The 13,067-nt window shown below is 33.0% G+C and overlaps 1 protein-coding gene across 1 annotated transcript in view; it reads right to left on the reverse strand.

Moving 5' to 3' along the window:
* LOC145661534 (scavenger receptor class B member 1-like) overlaps positions 1-13,067 on the reverse strand; it is a 324,106-nt gene that overhangs the window by 133,967 nt on the left and 177,072 nt on the right. Inside the window, exons 4-5 of the mRNA XM_081726856.1 lie at positions 6,133-6,274; positions 2,212-2,412 (exon numbers count right to left, since the gene is read on the reverse strand). Coding sequence (XP_081582982.1) covers positions 2,212-2,412; positions 6,133-6,274 — 343 coding nt within the window. The remainder of the gene's footprint in view (positions 1-2,211; positions 2,413-6,132; positions 6,275-13,067) is intronic.

A 13,067-nucleotide genomic window follows, 5' to 3' on the forward strand; every position in this document is an offset into this window, starting at 1 on the left:
AAGAAGAAGAAGAAGTTGCTTAACATAAGTTATCTCGTGTACAGTCGAGAATGTTAGAGTAATACTTTTTTAGAAAACAACTTTTCTTGCACTTTTGCTTTTGGTAGCCATGAGATTTGTAAATTCATTTTTAATATTTCTTCCGAGATAACTCTTGAATGCTAAGTTGTATGAAGCTAGAAACTCAACAGCGGTTGATGAAAATGCCTCTCTCAAATATATTTCCAGCGTTGTTGTTCTGCTAGAATTTGAATCTGGGATATGTGGTTACAGTCTTTTTATTGAGATCAAACAAACACTGTGACTCTTATTCGCTAGCGTGTGCATCTTTTGGTGTAACCTTCGGTTCCCGGTGGGAAAGAATTAAAATTTTAAATTTATTATGATGGTTCGGATTCTACTTTAAACTGTAGTTCATGTCTCATATACCCTTGATACTGATAAGGGACGTTCAAGTGCAACGAACAAACAGCAATCTAGGAATATTAATATTTACTATCTGCAGATTCAGAACGAAGAATGGAGAGAGATCTACGCTGGGAGCCATTCGCAAATATAGAAAAATAATCACAAAAATCAGAAATATGACAAGTATAGTGAATATTAGCATGAAAATAAAGGCATTGCAGAGGCAGTGCGTCGATCATATTGCAAGTAGAAATGACGATAAGTAGACAATAGCAATTCTTGGTTAGATATCAAGGGATAAAGAGAAACCTAAGAAACATCTTTATACAAAGTGGCGAATTCATCAAGAAGCACTGGAATAACATGGAGAAGAATTGAAAAAGAGATATTCATCTACCATTGGAATTTACAATGGTTCCATGTTAAATATATATATATTTTTTTCAGAATATAATGGCATACTTTGAGTCACTTAACTTTTCAATTCACCTTTGACAAAATCATTCTATTCGAAATTATCGTTAGTTTGAGTAGACAACTTAATTCTTTACCATAATTAACACATCATGTTTGTATGATAAATTGGTTTGAAGTTTAACGTTCCTTTCACCACCGAGGTTCTATGAAACGAAGACCTACAGCTTAAAGTGGGATAAAAACAACAATAATTCTCAGCGGGAATCGAACCCAGTCTTCCATGATTACTACGTACCAAGACGAAATTCTTGAAGATAAATTGGAAAATCAGAAGTTGTTATGACAATAGTAGTCAATATAATAATCTTATACAATTATACTTTCCCTAGCAAGCAGAACTCGCATTCTCGACTTTATTCAATGAAACATAATCTGTTTTACATAAATGTTTTAAAAACTCAAGAGTGTTACTCTGAAGCACGGGGCCCTGGGCGGTTGCCCGATACGCCCTAAGTAAAGGCCACCACTGAAAAAAAACTAAACACGTGCCTCACATAAAAAATTGAACAATTTGCTGATGATGATGTAAATCTTAACTTTATTCCTTATATAACACATAATTTTTCAGCTATTTTTTTTATATATTTTTTTCTTAAAGAGATGTACCGCCAAGAGCACTGCACTAGATTTGAGTGTTATTATTTTTTCTGGGAAACGTTCTGAAAATATAACCTAAAGAATAAGTTGACACAAAGAGTTAGTGTTATTTTGAAATTGATTTGGACTTACGGTAGTAATCTTTCACAATCCTTGAGAAAGTTAGTACACCCGATCATATATTTCAAGGGCGCCAATTTCCCTATAACTTGGGGGGGGGGGAGGCTATTCATAAAAAGTTACCTAGCGAAGTAGTTCAAGTGGTAGAGCGTTTGCTTTGCATTCGGGAGGTCGTAGTTCGGTTCCCGCTGCCAACCATCCTGGGTTTTCCAGGGTTTTATTCAGTCGTCCAGGCAAATGCCGTGACTGTACCCACTAAACAGGCCCTGGCCGATAGCTTCGCAAATCCTTTCCATTGTTATTGTTGTTGTTAGATATCGAGTAAAAAGTGGCCTCTGACCTGTATCTGGTGATTGTTAAATAAATAAATACATATAACAATACATATAAAACAATAGAGATACATATAAAAATACATATAACAATAAAAAATACATATTCATAAAAATACATGGGGGCGCACATGATCATTGGGGGCTTGTCCCAACTCCAGGATCGGCGCCCTTGCTGTTTTTCATTTCAAAGTGGACAGAGACCCCCAAAAATTCTAAACACTGTAATTGCATTCATTGTTAAACATTTCAAAATTACCATTACTGCATGCCTTACCCTTTCCAAGAGTCCAAATTTGCTGAACGAAATCCATGATGGTAGAAACCTGCTAGCGAGTTTAACAAGCGGCTCCTCATATCCCCACATCAGCTCCTGAGATCCCAACTCAATGAACGGAGTGGCTCCGTGCAGTTGAAGCAGAGCGGAAAACGCTAGCCTCAGAACACGCGACGAGTCACGTAAAATTGACGCTGTACCCTTTAAAAAAATAACAAAACATTAAAGAGTGTGCATTTTATTAAATATTTAACAATATGTAATTATTTTTAGAAAAGAAAATAATATTTATTGTATAGTATTCGCGTTCATTAACTTCCAGTTGGCAAGCTTTAGTTACACATGGTATCTCTAAACTGTCTATCCGATTTCGAAGTACAGGTATTATAGCTTGAAAACGGCTAATTGTACTTGAATGAAACAATTCCAGTTCGAAAGAGGGAATGTCGTTTAGTTCACAACAGATGACTTTAATGTGCAAGAATGACACACGTTAATGACATCTTCCGCCAACCACTAGCCACTAAGCCAACTCCTATCAGTCTTTTGAAATGACTAAAAAGCACAAAAGTGTATGTGTGTGTGTTCTCCAGATTCACGTGTACAAATCTGTTCTATAACTGTGCAGCACGGTTTCCGTCGTTTTGCGGCATATTTCCAATGCTCTGAGCAGTAGGAGTGTCAGTGCTAAATTTTCGGCGGAGGTCACGCCACACACTTGAAAATACAATATGCAGATGTTCGAAGCTTTATGGTTAGTTGGACGTACATAAATAGGTAGGTTCTACAACGTAGTGACTGAGTGCAGAGGAATAGGCAGATGCTGAGAGGAATAAACAAATGTCCGAAGCTATGTGGTTTGTTGAAGGTAGAGAAATACGCAAATGCCAGGAACTATAGGTTAGTTGAAGGTAGAGACGTTGCCCAAAGCTATATGGTTAGTTGAGAGTGAAGAAATATACAATGCTCAAAGCTATGTGGTTAAACTGAGGGCAAAGGAATACATAGGTGCTCGAACGACATTGACAGGAGTTAGCAAGTTAACTGATGTTAGGCGGAAAATGTAACTACCGTCTGTCGCTGCTGCATGTTAGTGACAATTCCTGCCAACCAAACGAAATTTGAACGCTTCTCCTTTGAATGTAGATCTTTCATTCACAGGTGGTGTACTTAAAAAGATAGGTTACATGCGTAATTCCTGTAGGTTTTGGACTTAACGTACAACAGACGTATAACTGAAAACGCATGTTTTATAATACTTTCTGTATAAGTGTTCCATCTATACGTACTTTCTGTATGAAACAATGTAGGCGGTCAGGATCTTATGGAAAACTGTTAGATGTCAGACATCCTGCAACGGCATGATGTAACATCTAAGGGCAGTGCCTATGTAGCATACGGATAACGTATGCTCCGTACTGATTTCTATAGTAAGCAAGAGGATACCGTATGTTTGTACAATATACCGTTGTCCGGAGAACAGATTTTTCTCTGTGTACGATTAGCTGTTTGGAGCTATAATACTTTGAAACAGGATCATAACTTTAAAGACGCCTTGTAGTTATAAAGCAGTACAAAGATCTGTGGTTGTTACTAAATGCAATACCAACTTAAAGTTAGATTTATTGGCTGACAAATGTAAAGAAGTATAAAGATCAATTTTGGGAGTGTGAAAGAATAGTACAGGTGGAATTTCAAAGAATCCGCTAAACAAAAAGACATTTCTTTTGAAAAATAGTGGAAATGTTTTGAGCGATAATATAACGATATATTTTTATGCACACATACTACTCTTACTTAGGTTAAATTAAGTTACTGCCAAAATTCTAACCGTAAGACTGAAGACTTAAGACTGAATCTTATTCACAAAGCTCATTACGTAACTACTCTTAGAAATGTATTACTACTCAAAATGCCAATATTGAGTTAAAATGACATAGACACGTAGGATTTTTTCATTGTTTTTACGAAATGACTATTACTCATACAGCTGAAAATTCCATGTATTTTTCTGTACAAATACAGATTCTAGCTAGCATGAGTGATTTTAGTACACTAAGACTCAGGCTCGATTCCTGATGAGAGAGAATTTAACGGCGTCCACTTTAAATTGTAGACCCGCGTCTCATACAGCCTCAATACCGGAAAGGAACGTTAAATTTCAATAAATGCGTAAACAAACAAACAAAAAGAAATAGAAGTTTTCCAAAAGAAAAACGTTGATACATGCATTCCTTAGTTTTTCAGAGTAGAAATATTACAAATGTACGAGGTTCAGTCAATTTTGCCCAAATCATGCCGTATCGTGTAATTTTGAAAACAGCAACGAAGTTGCCACACACGCTATCTGAAGTTACAGGTTTATCCTAATAACAAAGATTTATATAAATACAGCAACTTGCTTTCTCTATTAGTTCGTGACGTTTTTTAAATAATATTTCCTGAGGAAATGAGTGTAGCTTTTGTTAGTTACAAGCTACAGTTTATAAATAGTACTGTTAAGTGGCGTGTAGCATCTGGGGAATCAGTTGAAGTAATTCAGCCTATGTATTTTACTCCAGAATGGCAAACATCCTTAGTTGTTATGTAACATTTTATTTATAACACACATGGCAGAAATATGCGAAAAATATAATCAACATAAAATATTAATTTGTGCAGATAATAAGAATGCCAAATCAGTAATCTGGAATAGCGGGACTACAGATGAAAATGGAGAGAAACAAGAACTAATAATGGAGATAAAATATAGAAGTAATAATCTAATAAGAAAATTTTTCCAACTTCTAAGAACAAACAATTAGAGGAATCTAATATGGATGTTAAGAAAATAAAAATGAAAAAGTGGGCTCCTGGACTCAGCAACAATATGTAAACACAATATAATAATGTCTGACGCAGAAAATGATATAAAAGGGAAGACCTACGAAACGCCAAATGAACACAAAATTCTTAAATATGTATAATACGAGGACAGTATACTGGGACAAACAGCTAGAAAAGATAAAGTTACGACAAATAATAGAAAAAAGGAGTCGAGATGAATTAGCGAAATAATTCGATGAAGAAAAAAACTATTAAACCTATAAAAAGCTTTAATAAAGTAAGACAAACAAATTTTAAAATTACGAGCTAAGAAGATTACATAAAAATAAAACTAGAAAAACAAGAAAATTATATCAGTATACAATATCGAAAAACTTGAGACAAATTAGATTAAGAAACAATATAGAGAATTAAAAAGGAACTGTGAAATAAGCTAAAAGAAATAAAAGTTAACAGTTGTAAGACCTTTTTCACATTAACAATACATAGCTTATGTCTTCCTTTAATACGCATGAACAAATAAGACTTCTTACAACATCTAAACAGATACCTACTTTAAAATAATGTTGAATACACTACAGCTTTCAGTTTTCCCGCTATCCTGATTACTTATGCTTGCATACTGTCTATAGTAGTGCTCACGGCCAAAGGCGGCAATCAACATTGGTGGAATTGTATGTTTTTAAAAAATGGTTATTCTAACACATATGAAAGTGTCTGTCTAAGAACTTGATATATATTTTTAGTTAGTTAAAATAATTTTGATGTACTGTATTTTCTACCTACCAATTTAATTAGTGATTTTCGGATATTATAAAGCGACGCTTTCTGTTTATTGGTCTACTAGATAACAGTTTGGGCTGGGACTGTCTATCTTTTCTCGACTTATTATAAGACAGATCTTGAGCTTTCTTTTCAACTTGAGAAGCTGGCAGTAACTTAAAAGTTATTTGCCTCTGCCTTTAAGTTTATCAAATACAAGGTGTCTTTAAAAATTGCAAATCTTAACTATTCTATTATAACTGCACTGTATCTTAACATTGTTTAAAAACTATAAGTAAATTCAGAAATTGTTTTATACATTATCATACTTACCAACATAGGAATATTTGGAACTATAAGCTTGTCATCTAATCTTCCCGTTGACATTTCAGGTATAAACGTAAATTTCTTCGTAGGATTGTATGTTATTGTTCCATTATCATTGAAGGTTATATTAACGTTCTCAGCATCCTCCCTGTAACATAAATAAATGAATACAACAGAAACGCAATTGAAACATGATTACTTATTAAGTACCGTAATGGCAATGATAACCACAATTTTAAACTTGCGTTAAACTCCTTATTCAGTATATAGGAATAATTAAGATATTTCAGTGAATTCTAATAAACTATAAACTATAATATGTTAATAACATTATATATAATCTGGTCTTATATGTATGCTTTCAACAGTAAATTTATTACCTGAAACCTAATACTGGTAGAAGTATAGTTTCCGGGCTTAAATGAGAACTGAGACGTTATGAGATCTTCTGTACCGCTTAGATATTTAATAATAAGTACACTAAACACTCATTGTATTTTTCTTGTTAAGAGCTAACCTCGGGTAGCAATTTGATGTTATTATAACTTTATTTTGAGCATTGCGAACAGCTCACTTCAAAATCAAGAAGTAATGGGATAAAGTAGTCTGTAAAGTAAAACAATAGTAATAACAATAATGAATATAAGATAGTTGTATACATTACAAGTAACAGCCTTTGTCAATATGCTAAGGTATACAAATCACTTAAGCTCGAAATGGTTTAAAACTAAAGATTCAAATAAAAATAATCAACGTCATAAAATACCCCTTAATACGAAAGAACGTAATTAAAATAAAATTAACTTCATTTTATGTTTCATTTTAAAAGAACTAATCTATAACTTTTAAAATAATTCATGCCTACCAAGCTAAAAAATATCACTTTTGTCATATTGGTTAAAATATTTGAAGAAAAGTATAACAAAGGTATCTTAAAGATTGGTGAATAATCCCTTGTCATAAATTTAATACATTCGTTAGTCTGTGTGACTAATACTGTCTGATGTTTATTTTTATTTATTCATTTATTTTTCATATGCTGAATTTAAATTATAAGATCTTTGTAACTCTTCTAAGTAATTCAGATTTCAAATTTAATGGGAGTAAGTCGATTGATTCCTTACACTATAATTTAGTAATACCTATATATTCTAATCAATATTTGAGACAGTACAGATTGTCTAAAACCATCTGAAATAAATTATTTATCAATAAATTTCACTCTTTCAAATAGAGTTTTGAGTCTTCAACAACTTAGCCAATATTTAAAATAATAATAATTCTTAATTTTATAACACAGAAACCTAACAAAATATTTCTGAGCCGCTTCTATTTTATTTATTAGCGTATTATATATCGTGTTCCATGTGGCTGAACCAAACTCTAGTTTAAATCTTACCAGTGTTTTGTATAGATAAACAAATGAACTACCATTTTTTAAAAACCAAACCATCGACTCAATATAGAACGTTATCCTTGTACTGTATCAATTATATGATTGCAAAATTTCGTCAAGTGCAATACCTAGATCTTTTATTAATTCTTCATTGTTTATTGTTATTAAATTGTTTCTGTACATACTGATGAAACATTGAGCTTCATTTGTAAATGCAATACATTTATTTTTTACAGTTGATTTCTAAAAGATTACTTCTACTTCAGTTAGTTATTATATCTAAATCTTCACTTAACAAATAATTATCTTGTCCATTGTTAACTATTCAAAAAGTGTTATGTCGTCTGTTATTCTTAAATGTTTGATTTTTTAGGCAAACCATTTATAAATAGAAAATAGGTTTCCTAAGTGAGATCCTTGAGGTATCCTTTCCTATTTGAGCTTAACTACATGATACATTGTCCATGTAAGTTAATGATAATTCAATATTTGGTAGCTTATTAAGAAGTAATTCATAAACAATGAAGTCAAAGGCCTTTGACAGATCTATGTATAGAGCACTTCCCTATAAATTAATTTTTAAGGCAACGTATGCGAGGTCAGTAAAATTAGTCACATTAGTTACAATCGATCATCTTTTGAAAAATCGACGTTGCACTTCAAATAAAATATTTTTAGGTTTAAATATACATATAATTAATTCACAAATTTTAGAGACCATATAGGACTGTACTTATAAGCCTGTAGTTTTTAAAAATCTCACCATCACCTAATCTGTAGGTCGGCGCAACAGTTACTTGTTTACTTTTCTAAGAAAATCATTTCAGTTTTTAATAAAATATTAAACTTTCGATGAATTTGTAGCTATATCAATGCTGCTGACTATGGAATATTATTAGTGCTTTCTAAATTTTTCTATTTATTTAAGTTGCATCTATATCCGTGATACCTGGGATACTAATCGACATATACCTAAGTTGCTACTAATTTTTATCGAATTTCGTAATCTCACTTTTTTACTCGTAATTAATTGGATCGTAAATTAAAAGAATTACTCAAAAAGACATCTAAAGATACCATAATTTCACTAAACTTTGTCACTGATAAATTATTACACTTTAGCAGCCTTGGTATTTGTTTATTATACGATTTTTGGAAGGTTCTGTAGAAATATAATAATAATAATAATCCAAGTTGTCGGTACTAACTTAATTCAGTCAATGATCTTAAGAAGTCATTCAATACCTAAGTGACTGTGCATAGGAAACGCATTACTGTCTATGGACAATAGGGTGGCACGAAAAAAAATGATTTTTTAAAAATCTAATAGTAAGGGAAAGTAGCCTCTTGATGTAGAAGAAACAAAAATAAATTTTAGAATATAATCAGAGCATGGTTTCAGATTATCCAAGTAAAATAGAGTTCATAACTTTTACATTTCTTGTTCTATTTGAGCCCCTTTGGCTGTTTTACTTTGTAACATGTCTTCGAAAATTTTTTTAAAAAAAAAAGAAGTTTAGAAACAGCTGATTGGACACTTTTATAGCGAGTTGGTAACATTGTCTCAGTAAGTCAATGTTATGTTGCTGTGCGTATTTGTATGTTAATGTATAGTGCTGCCATCTATCATTGTGTTAATTTTAGGACAACTCCTCTCTCGTCATAAGCCGTGAACAGGTTATAGAAAAGGACAATATAGAACATATAATACTTTAATGGACCTTTGGCTCGGATCCCTACAGCGTGTTATATGGTTCCTCTATAAATAGTTTCTAAGCCGCCTAGGTTTGAGCGTCTATTAAACAACAAAAGGAATGTAAACTTAAAGTGTTTACTTTGTTTCTCATTCTACAGTGAACTGTAAGCAGTAACTTAAATCTATTCTTTTCTTTCCATTCTGGATCAACCTTTTTGGTGGGTGGTGGATTTCACGGTGGATGTAGAAATCAAATTAATCAGTTTAAGGTATATTTGGTTATGTAAATTAATTTCGATATTTAGAATTTTAATCTCGTTTTGAAAAGAAAAACCAAATAAAAGTACAATCTTGTAAATTCATACTGAGATAGAAAGTAAATGTTATCTTTTCAAACAGTTTTGAAAAACATTTAAACAATAACTTGAAAGTGATTCCACCAATGACTTCAAACTATGAGTTGCAACTAAAGTTCGAAGTGTGAAAATGTTATTGTTTCATATTAATCGGCTTTAATAATTACCTACCATGTTCAAAGTCCTAAATATTTACACCAACGATCTTAGACAATGAGTTGCCCCTAATTTTCAAAATGTTAAGATCATATATATTAGGTCAACATCCTCAAATCGAAATTTTGGCAATTTTTTACCCATAAAAGGACACAAATTAAACTATCCAAATTTACCTGAATTCTAGGGAACAATTACGAATTTCGATTATTTTTTGACAATTCCAAAATTTAAGGTTGGGTGAAATGCACTCTTCCTTAAATTTAAGAATATGTCAAGGTACTCAGGTCCAATGAAAGATAATGAAACCTTGTATTCATCATATGATCATATTCATCATACGTTACAATCTATTTTACTGAACATTAAGCGCAACATTCAAAATTCACACCTAATGCTAATTCAATTTTCACGCCAAACTTTAAAATTTCCGCCAAATATAAAATGTTATCTTTAATAAAATTTTTTGATATATCTGTAACAATAAAAAGGGAGTAACCAGGACCGACCAAATTTACAAAAATATGTATTCAAGTCCTAGGGAATATTTACCAATATATTTTTGATAATTCTCAAATTTACGAGGTGTGTCAATGTACCCCTCCCAAAGTTTAAAAGGAAACATTAATGTATCCATGTCCTCTGTAGAAGAATTGACCCTTATATTTGTCTATATAAACATATATTTCAATAAAGCCTCATTGAAAAGTCTTCAAATTTTGAATTTTTGACATTTTTTTTACCCATAGAAGCGACTAAGCTGGACAAATCAAATTTACAGAAATATATATTCGAGTCCTAGAGAACACTTATCAAGTTCTATTTTAGACAATTCTCAATTTTAATAGGTGGTGTATTCCATCTCAAATTTTAAAAGGTAGTATCAACGCACTCATGTTTTATGAAAATTTTATTGGACTACTGTACTCATCCAAGTACACTATATAATGTGATAAACCCTCATCGAAGAAGATAAACATCAAAAATCTCGAAATTTTGAATTTTTTAGCATTTTTATTCTCATAAGAGGGAACATGATGAACCACCCAAATTTACACTGAAGATTTTTTGGTAATTCTAAAATTTAAGGGATGGTCCTATATATCCCTCCAAAAATCTAAGAGGGAAGCATCAACGTACCAGTGTCTTATCCATTCTAATGGACCCATATAACCATATAATGTAATAAGGCGTCATTAAAAAGGGTGAAATCGATCAGAAACCTCCGGAATTGGCACTTTTGGCATTTTTTTACCCATAAAAGCAAACGAGAAGGATCATACAAATTTACAGACGTACATTCCTCGGTCTTATACTACGATATCATATTTTTAAATTTGAAATCTTTCAGTTTAACAACCTACAATTATGCCATTTAGGCTAAGGAAAACAGATGATTAAGGCAAGGGAATGATGATGGAATAATAGGTGGAATGAGAATTTAGGAGGAAGCGGGAGTACCCCGAGAAGACCCACGGACACAATTGTCCACTACAAATTTATTGGCCGGGGATTGAAGCTGAGTCCCCACGCACCAGACGTATGCGCTCTACTGCTGAGTTACCGTGCCCATTTTTTTTTAAATTTAGCAATCTCCAAACTTTAAGGGGTGTGCTCCTATTTACCCTTCCCAAAATTTAGGGGGTGGATCAAGGTATCTTTGCCAAATTTTAGAAGGAATGATCCTAGATATCCCTAAATCATTGACTGAGGCATAGATCCAGGGTAGAAAAGTTCGCTCAAGTGTCGCAGATACTACTCAGACTCATGATCCAGTGTGGCCCAAACAAACCCAATTTCCCACGATGACCCACCAGTAATTAATTATACAGTAGTACAGAGAATTGCCAATCTATTAATATAATTCTTACATACAACCTTTCCCAAATTGTGCTCAGCAGAGCTCCTGAGAATCGGCGAGTGATTTTCAGGGGCTCCGTCCGCGAGACAGAAGTTGTTAGCTTTTAAATTAACTAAAATGAGAAAAGTTAAATTACTGCTTCCATCTAGCGGGTAAAATGAGGCTACTCCCATCAAGCGTAAAATACTTTCTGTGATAGTAGTTCTTCTCGCTAAGCTAGATGAAAGCGGTAGTAAGTATCTACTAGCAACTGGAACGATCTCGATCTTACTTGGTTGTAAAGTATAACGCTTCCCGAACTCTCTTTTATGTTTTATATACTGGGTAGGCAGAATTTATTATTTATTTTCTTCAATAAAAACTCGAGACACATAAAAATCTGTAAAAATTATTATAAGCTTCGTAAGACTCGAGAGTAGTCAGAAATCAAGCAGTGCTTAGTCAAAGCGGAATAACAAGTGTAAGCTCACGTTGGAAGAAGATAGCGCAAATTCCTTAGGCTTGAGTTTGAAAGATATTGTACATGGTTCAGAACCTACGACGCATAGTGAAAAGGTAACAGAAAGAAGTAAAAATGAAAGTATTATGATTCATAATTTGGACATGGAGTTTACTGAATTTGCTGATAGACGCCCAGATTGTGTGATATGTAACAACGAGTTGCCCAATAGCTCTATGTTATCTACCAAGCATGACAGCATTTCGAAACTCATCCTGACTTCAAAAATAAATCTCCAGATTATTTTGGAAGAAAACGTGACGACCTCCATTTGGATAAGACAAAATTTATATCTCATATAAAGACATAAAGAGTAAGCACCGAAAGGCATTGCACTTGGCTCTTACTGGTAAAACCTTCACTTTTTATGAAAATCTTACAAAACCACTATTAGTGAAAGTAATAAAGTGGATGAAAAACTGCGAACTTAGCAAATAACACTGAGCGTAATCGAATCCAGGGCCTGTCAAATGGTTAAATATCCCCTAAATTCCCGTATCAGCCAAACGAAATATGCTCCACAGTTTGATAAATTCACCGACGTCGTCGAGTTATCTACGTTAATGACGTATTGCAATATGAACTTTCGAATTGCTTCCACTTAGATATTCTGTTTTGCAAGCTACTTCCACCCTCTACAAGCCATAGTGAAGTTTTTCTTACCTTCTTCAGTGAAAACCTGATACCGTTGATTGCTTTCTCATGTGCACAGATGGCACAAAGATCATTATTTATAATGTTACTGGTTGATACAAAAATTAAGAAAATTTCAAAAACTGTACAAATAGTCATTGTGTACTACCCGACACACCTTCGCGAGGAGAAAAATACTAGCAGTATTAAAGAAAATACTACACAACGCCTCCAAAATTCTAGACTTTGTTAACGTACGACTTGTGCAGGTTGGGTTGGTCAAAATACTGTGTGAAGATACGGGAAGTATAGAAGTCATTGCTATACAGAAGTCCATGGTTGTC

The sequence above is a fragment of the Thermobia domestica genome, chromosome 10, assembly GCF_964235325.1.
Source record: "Thermobia domestica chromosome 10, izTheDome1.hap1.1, whole genome shotgun sequence".
Lineage (NCBI taxonomy): Eukaryota > Metazoa > Arthropoda > Insecta > Zygentoma > Lepismatidae > Thermobia > Thermobia domestica.